Here is an 8,426-nt window from a genome sequence, read left to right on the forward strand (position 1 = left end):
CCTTCAGTCCACAGGGCGATGCTCTATCCACTGAGCCAAACCAGTTAGGGCTGGGAATCTTTTTAAAATCCTGATTTCTGGGCCTCATCCTCCAGAAATTCTGTTTCTTTGTTACTAATGTTGTGGCCCCACCCATAACAAAGAAACAGAATTTCTGGAGGATGAGGCCCAGAAATCAGGATTTTAAAAAGATTCCCAGGTGCAGCCAAGGTTGAGAACCACTGCTTTAAGGTATTCTGCAACTAAAGGCAACTGCTGTAATTATCTAAATCATTGTGAATAAATAGATTAATTTATTAAATAAACATGTGTACTTCATGTTCTTCATGAATACAAACTCAGGCTTGACCAGTAGAGTATGATGGAAACAGCATTATGCCATTTCTTAACCTATTCTAAGAGGACTGGCAGCTTCTGCTTTGCCATCTGGGCACCCTGACCAACAATGAAAGAAGTCCTACTATCCTGACACCTCCGTGTGATAAGAAATCCAAGCTACATGTAAAAGTTCTGTGTTGACACTGTTTAAGAGCCCCAACTGAGCCCTCAGCCAATAGTTAGCTTCAACGGCCAATCATGTGTGTCATCATCTTTGAGGTCCAGTTCATTTGATCCTTCATATGACTAAAGATCCAGCCACTATCTGCATGAGAAGCTCCAAGGAAAATCCATATAAGTAAACCCAGTCAACTCACAGAACTATGGAAATAATAATAAATTGTTACTTTAATCTCCTAACTTTGAAATAGCTCTTATATTGAAGAGTCAGTAATGAAGGGACCACTGAAAGGTTTTAAACAGGAGAGTGATAATAATTCAGTTCTTAACTGAACATTTTGAAGAGGCAGGACCCTAGGAATCAGATTATTTACCAAGCAGGAGATAAACACTTTGACCTCTACTCCCACCCACATTCAAGTTTATTCAAAGTTTGAGAGCTACTGAATGGAACCCAGTGACACTCCTCCTCCCACATACAAATGGTATGTTTCATATAGATTCAGAAGGTATGTTTCTAGGAGACAGAGGAAAGAAAACACCAAAATGCTTACACAGAACTTCTTAACCATGACTGATAAAGGTACCAGGTTCCAGCTCTGGTAGCAAGCTATGAAGATAGCACCAATGATCCCTGTTTCTTAGTATTCACACTCTTATACAGTGTCATTCCATGCTATTTCAGATAGGCTGATCCATGTAACCGATATGATACTGCAGAAATGGCCATGGGCAACCTGTGAGGCTAAGTTAAAAGGCATTGCCAATTTTGCCTTGCTTTCTTGAGCCACTCATGCTGGTCAAATTTGCCATCCCGATATCTGTATTACTTTATAGTAAAAAGCCTTCTGTATTGTCAAAAAATTCTTAACCTCATTGTTTTTCTTCAGAAATTTCTTGACTATCTGTGGTCTTTTGTTGTTCTCTCTGAATGTTTAAATTAGTTTATGAAATTATCAAGAAAACTTATTTGTATTTTAATTGCACTTCCATATACAGAAAAAAAAACATATCTATACATATGCTAAGAGGAGCAAGTTCTTGGCTGATGGCTAAAAAATACACTATTGACATTTTCCTTATCTACCCAATGACACATTTCTAAACCATGTAACCTCGATATTTGTGCCAAGGGCTGCCTTCATTCCCACAAGTTTTGCAGAACAAGAAATCTGGGCATAGGATGATAAAATCCAAACTTCACCTGTTCCTAAGGAAAGTGCTGGCCATTGCCAGGAAGAGGCTGTAACCCATGGCATAAATGTCCTTGAACCAAATGCCAAGCCCTTTCCCGCAATCCCTGTCCTGGATTCCAGTTGTTCCTTTCAGGGTCCCACCCTCAGATCCACTTATAAAAGCCTAGTCCTTTCTGGCTTGACCAACCATCACAGACACCTGCAAAACAGGTAAGTGGAAGCTGAGAGAAGGTGAGAGCCATAGCAGGGGTTCACCTCACACATTTGGGGAAAGGCTATAGGAGGATTCTAGGCTTCAACAAACATTGATCTCAAGGGAAGTAGGGTGTAGAGATTCCCCAATTATTTCCAGAATCATATGGGGAATGATGTCTTCAAGTTCAATTTACTCATAGGGAACTAGCCAAAAGGAAGACAAGATGGAGAACAAAGGTGTCTCTGAATGCCCTCTCTCTGATCATACCTCATTGATGATCTCTGATTGCTTCTTCAAGTTAGAGACACGATGCTGCCTCCCATGGCCCTGCCCAGAATGTCCTGGATGCTGCTCTCCTGCCTGATGCTCCTATCTCAGGTGCAAGGTGAGCTTTCTCTGCCTGTAGCACTGGGTTCCCTGTGCACGCTCAGAACCAAGAAGACAGGAAGCCTCCTGTGTGACCCATGTGGCAATGGTGAGGTACAGCCTCACCAAGTGAAACTGTTTGCAATTCCTCCATCATCACTCCTTCCCTCAGGGCAACTCAGGGTGGGAGGCACCACAGTGGTCCTTTAAAAATGGAGTGAGATGGTTTTCATTTTGTGAGTGGACTTTAATTTATATTGACAGGTGAAGAGAGGAAGCATGAAGGGTCAGTGGTGAGATAAGCACAAGAATGATTGGAGGACCCGGAGTGAGAACAGTCAGCTCAGAGCGGGGGAAGTGTTGGACTTTTGGATAAAGGGGAAGAGTAGAACAGAAAGAGATGGTCCTTCATTTAGTGAGGCTGGTTCAAGATCAAGCTATCCACTGGTGAGGTAGTCAGGAGTTGGCGTCACTTCCCCAAGCACTTGCCTCACAGATACTCCCCAAGGTCACTTCCCAACACCCGTTACACTCTTCATTTCACTCCATCCCTCTCCTTATTCCCTTCCACCCCAGGTGAAGATACCAAGGAGGAGTCTCTTCCAAAGATCAGCTGTCCCAAAGGCTCTTATGCCTTTCGCTCCCACTGCTATGTCTTGTTTAGGACAGCAAAAACCTGGCCTGATGCAGATGTGAGTAGATGCATTTGTAATACGAGGTGATAAGGGAAAGTGCATTAGAGGGACAGAGGTCTGCATTCTCCAGTGTTTCTTGGGGGTGAGAGTGAGCACCCTCGTCTTTTGCACAGACTCCTCTTCTCACCTACTTCACCCTGCACTTCCCCCACTGACATCTCAAGCTCCTCCTCAGTGTCTTCCTTCTCCACACAGTTGGCCTGCCAGAAGCGATATTCAGGATTTCTTGCGTCTGTGCTCAGTGGAGCTGAGGCATCCTTCTTGGCCTCTCTGGTTAAGAAAAACTTGAACAACTGCAATTACATCTGGATTGGGCTCCATGATCCCACAGAGGTGCGATAACATCTCCTATCTGTTAGCTTTCTAGCTGCTATTGTTGCCCAGGCCTCCTCCCTGTCCCATGAGCCTCTGCGGGAATCTGAGCCCTGGAGCTCAGAGATTCTAGGGCCTATTTGGGGTAAAGGTAGGGCATTGAGCTAGGGTTTGTGGAGGATCCTAATTTCCAGTTGAAATTAATCTGTCTCTTATGAAGCTTTTTACAACATTGACACATGAAGTCTTGTAATTCAGTTCTCTGAGTTTACTGAGTCTACACATAGTGTCCCCATGGAATCCTAAATGAAAATAAGATGAATTTCCCCCAATAGAATAGACATTATCTTTGAGGTTCAAAGGGTAATCACAAATGCACCAATTATTGTCCAGCTAATAATGTGTTACTCTCAGTGGAACCTTTGGTGTTTGTGATTATTGGCTTTGGGATTTTTCAATAGGAGCAAGTTGTAAGGAGGAATTTCCCAGCGTAGAGCTTTGTGGCAACATCTGGAATAGCAGACCAAATGCCAGCCTGCTGAGGAGGGGATCAAACCTCCACCAGAGAGGGCTATGCAAAAATTCCAATAACCATTCAATGTTACCTGGCTCCATTCTCTACTCTCCAGGGCCTGGAGCCCAATGCAGATGGATGGGAGTGGAGTAATAGAGATGTGATGAATTACTTTGCCTGGGAGAAACACCCTGCCAGCATCCCAAACCCTGGCCATTGTGGGAGTCTGTCACAAACCTCAGGTAAGAGACAGAGGAGCTCCCTTCTTGCCAGCCTTTCTATCCCTTCATCTTCGATTTCTGGGTCTGAACTTCAGGGAATCCTCCTCAGCTAGGAAAGGTAATGTTGGTTTGTCTTCTCCCATCTCCTCTCATCTCTCCTTTCTTTGGGTCTCCTTCCCCTCAAGTGGGACCTTGGTGGAGATGAGGGAGGGGTTTTGAATCCTAGGCCAGAGTCTGGGCTGCCTCTCTGTGGGTAACAAACTCCACCAGCCCCATTCACTTTAGTTTTTCTCTCTCCCTCTCCAGGATATCTGTTATGGAAAGATTATGACTGTAAAAATGAGTTACCCTATGTCTGCAAGTTCAAGGGTTAGGTCAGGTGGGAACCAATGACCTGAGTTTCATAAATAGCTCATCATGGACATGGGACCAAGTGAGAAGATTCACCCAGGAAGATAATATTCTTCCCACACTTCAAACATGACCACCTCATTCTGACCTTCCATCCTCCCCACCCTCTTTTCAGGCTCTGCTCAGAATTATGTAACATGTATTTTGAAAGAGCAATAATAAAAATTTAGTCTGTTATTTCCTGTCTTGTGTGCTTTATTCTCACTGACAGACAGAGAAGAAGAGGTAATTGGTGGGAGAGGAGACTTTGTGGGTTTTATTTCTGCCCAATTTCACCCCATCCCTGTAAAAATGACTAAATATACATCCTATGTTTGTGATGAAGTGTGTCGGCCCTGCACGTGTAGGATCTAGGTGACATATAAAGACATTACTCACTCACAGCCTGGTGATGATGAGGGCAGGGCTTTGAACCCTAGGTCAGAGTCTGGGATGCCTCTCCTTTGGGTCACAAGCTCCACCAGCCCCATTCACTTTAATCTCCTCTCTCTCCAGGATATCTGTTTTGGAAAGATTATAACTGTAATGAGAGGTTACCCTATGTCTGTAAGTTCAAGGGTTAAGTCAGGTGAAAGTCAGCAGCCTGCGTTGAGATGCAGCCCATTGTTGATCAAGTGAAGACCCACCCAGGAAAGGAATATTTTCCCCACACCCTCAAATCTGACCTCTTCTTTTTGACCTTCCCTCCTCCTCCCCTTAATTTCAGGCTTTTAATGCCCAATAGCCTGAGGTCTCAGAGAGTAACAATAAATGTTTTACTTAATATTTGTGTGCTTTTATGTTTCAGTCTCATAGCAAGACTAAGGAATTATTGGGTGTGAGGAAAAATCCAGGTGTTGCCTTTATTTTGTTTCATTCGGGCCCTTGGGACAATGATTAATGTACATCCCCACAGTGTATTTGTGATGAGTATGGAGGCACTGCTCACATAGGATTTATGTTGTGTGCAGACAAATCATTGGGCTCCACACACTCTACTGTGCCTTCCTCCTGATGGTGTGACACCAGCAGCATCGGTGGGGTTACTGTTAGCCTCTGATGTTATTATAACAACACTTCTGAAATTACTTGCCAGAGGGCTGATTTTTTTTCTTTAATTTGCAATATACCTTGGACCATAACTTTTATAAAATACAGTAAAGTATAATCACTTTGACTCTGGTAACAGTGCTAAAATGTAGAGATCATTAAAAGTTGTTACTCTTCCTTAAAACAAGAAAAAGTCTGAACTATTTGAAAACCAACAACTTTTCCTGGGCTCATCACCCTGATGCCTGTAGAAGCCCCAGAGTGCAGGGCCCTTGTCATTTCTGCTGGGAGCAGGAGCTGCTGGAGCCTTGAGCTCCTAGGAACATTACATAGTAACTAGAGGCCCGATGCACAAAATTCATGCAAGAGTAGGCTTCCCCTGGCTGCTGGCACCAGCTTCACTCTGGCACCCAGGACCCCGGCTTCCCTCGCAGCCCTAGCTTTGTCCAGAAGGTCATCTGATCTAATTAGAATATTGCACATTTATTATTATAGATTGTGACACATTGTGGGACGCTGAGTGTGGACTGGGGTTTGAGAGTGAGAAACTGCAGGAGGCTGCAGTCTTAGGGAGGTTGCCACTCCTCCATGGGTTTTACTTCTGGAACCCCACCGGACTCTTGTGATGAAGAGAAAAGTAACCATTTTGAAATCTGTCCAGATAAAGATGCCCCAGAAAAAGAAAACTGCAGGTCAATGTCCCTGATAATTATAGTAGTAAGGATCCTCAACAAAATGGTTGCCAGCTGATTTCAACAGAATATTAAAAGGGGAGTACATTAGGAACTCAACTATATCCTCAATGAACAAGTTCATTTTCAGGAGAAAAATCTGAGTATTCTAGCTAGAACTGGGTATTCACCCCAGTCCCATTCAATCACCCGGGGTAAGGAATATTAGCAGTCCCATGGTTTTATTATGGGAGCTACACTAACCTCTTGAGTAGGACCTGAGGATGAGACCCAGTTCTTAGAGAGGGAGGCAGGAAGGCACCCTAACAGAATTTCACTGCAGTGAACAAAGACTTAACTGTCTCATTCAGACCCTGGCTTGTTTTCTGACCCAGACTCTCTTCCTCGGATACTGCCATGTTGCCCAGGTGCCATATGTGCTTCTGACCTTGCACTGTCCTGCAGACTTCCAGGAGCTGTCCAGCTGGCTATTGCACTCACCCCTTTCATAGCATGTGCACTCTTCAGCTGTTTTGAGAACTATGTGTTTAGCCTGTTGTTATTCTGCCAGTCCCTGTGAGCCAATGCACTAGGCAAAAATGTTTCCTGAATTGGATCAGCACATCCCCACAAACTCCTGGGCCTCTGGTGTCATTGACTTTACCTTCTTTCTAGACTTTGGGAGACAACCATTTAGCAATAGCAGGTGCAAAAAGCACCTGGGTAAGAGGTGAACGGAGTGACCCTATTTCCGAATGGCCTGCCTGTCACTTGGTGATTCACCCCTTTTAGCTTGAACAGAGTTCTTCCGTCTTGACCTCCAAATTTCCTACCAAGAAAACAAGTTTTGTCCATTCATCCTCCAAGGTTTTTAAAGTGCACCTCAGGGGGTCACTGCACACCAGCCACTCAGATCTCTGCTGCAACTTATTGTGCATTTGGCACTTGGATTTATTTGTGGATTTCTTCCTCCGTTTAAAGCAGAATTACCCCAAATCTCATTCCTTGGAATACTCATTTCATAAGCTGTTTAATTTTGTTGCTTATGTATACTTTGGGAATACTCATTCAATAGTTAAATTAAGAAAACACTAAGTTATTCAAAGTGAAGCAGGTTTCCTTACTGCAGGGATTTTCCAAGTCTTTGTAAGCAAATGTATGAAAATAAAAGAAAGGAATAGGGTGGACAGCTTATCGGGCATTTGGTTACAGGTGTGTGTGTGTGTGTGTGTGTGTGTGTGTGTGTGTGTGTATCTCTATTTGGGAGAAATACCTATTAATAGATTGCAAGATAAATTCAATTTTAATAGTAGTCTAATGTGTTGCAAATTACTGGTGTTTGAAATTATTAAATCCACTTAGTGGTTAAACTAACATAAATGAAAGGAGAGCAAAATAGAAAAGTCCACATCATATTGCACAAAGACAGAAAATACTGTTTTTTGAAACTTTTATTTTAGTTATATATGTGTATGTGAACAGAGTTGAGATTTAAAATATAGTTTTTATTATAAATAGCAGTCCAAGTTTTGAATGACACTAGTCTAAAGCAGTGATTTTCAACCTATGTGCCATAGCACATTGGTGTGCAGCAAGAATTTTTAAAACATGCAACACCTGACTATTTAGTCAGGGGCACTGACCTCTTTTCCCTTAGAATGTCAAATAAGAAAATGACAACAGCCAACACAATGATAGCTGTCCAGTGTGAATCAAAATTATACCTATTTTTGTTAGATCAACAAAAAATATCACATATTTTTGGTGTACCGCAGAATTTTAGGAATGAGTTTCTGTGTGCCATGAGATGAAGAAGGTTGATAATCCCTGGCCTTTAGCTTTTAGGTAATTGTGGGAAGATTAAACAAGTGGCCACTAGAGGGAGAGTTGGCCCAGCCTAGAGTGTAGCACTAGGGAAAATTAGAAGCATGAGCTGGCTGTTTCTAAAAACAGAAGTGGTTGGAAAAAGACATTAGAAAAAAGTTTAATCTATGCCTACATCCTCTAAGATAAAATACCTGCTACCTTAGCACATACCAGAAAACAGAGGAGCAAATCTTGAAGTGAAAATACACAGAATGTAACAGAGAGGTCACCATTGGGTCATTCATCTGTGTCCTTAACTAACTGGAGAGCCAGGAGTGTGTGGTGCAGGAGGCCCTGCCCAGGGATACATCAGAGAGACCTAGAATCCCAGGGCTCCTTATGTCTTCAGAAACCACAACCTGTGAGAGTCATTTGTCTTTTTTCCACTCTTGGCTACAAAGAATGAGAATGCTTCCTATGTGATGAGGGACACCATTCCTGGTGATGAAGC

General features: G+C 43.0%; 1 protein-coding gene across 3 annotated transcripts; it reads left to right on the forward strand.

Moving 5' to 3' along the window:
• Window positions 1-2,199: 2,199 nt before the first annotated feature.
• On the forward strand, window positions 2,200-4,972 carry LOC139019471 (regenerating islet-derived protein 3-gamma-like). 3 transcript variants are annotated; one of them, XM_070428488.1, is made up of 5 exons: window positions 2,200-2,275; window positions 2,833-2,948; window positions 3,147-3,284; window positions 3,893-4,019; window positions 4,905-4,972. In XM_070428488.1, exons 1-5 carry the CDS (start codon window positions 2,200-2,202, stop codon window positions 4,970-4,972), a joined length of 525 nt encoding a protein of 174 aa, XP_070284589.1. The 3 variants fall into 3 exon arrangements, with proteins under 3 accessions (XP_070284589.1, XP_070284588.1, XP_070284590.1); XM_070428487.1 differs by lacking the exon at window positions 4,905-4,972 and adding an exon at window positions 4,305-4,569; XM_070428489.1 differs by lacking the exon at window positions 3,147-3,284.
• The last annotated feature ends 3,454 nt before the right edge of the window (window positions 4,973-8,426 follow it).

This window comes from Myotis yumanensis, unplaced genomic scaffold (genome assembly GCF_028538775.1).
Source record: "Myotis yumanensis isolate MYYU_CA2020_CCGP unplaced genomic scaffold, mMyoYum1.0.hap1 SCAF_11, whole genome shotgun sequence".
Taxonomy (NCBI): Eukaryota; Metazoa; Chordata; class Mammalia; order Chiroptera; family Vespertilionidae; genus Myotis; species Myotis yumanensis.

Excerpts from the sequence above, each read along its gene's own strand:
- LOC139019471 (XM_070428488.1), top strand. The coding sequence starts at position 2,200 with ATGCTGCCTCCCATGGCCCTGCCCAGAATGTCCTGGATGCTGCTCTCC. Across the intron at positions 2,949-3,146 it reads AAACCTGGCCTGATGCAGAT|TTGGCCTGCCAGAAGCGATA; the intron begins GTGAGTAGATGC and ends TTCTCCACACAG. Across the intron at positions 3,285-3,892 it reads GGCTCCATGATCCCACAGAG|GGCCTGGAGCCCAATGCAGA; the intron begins GTGCGATAACAT and ends TCTACTCTCCAG.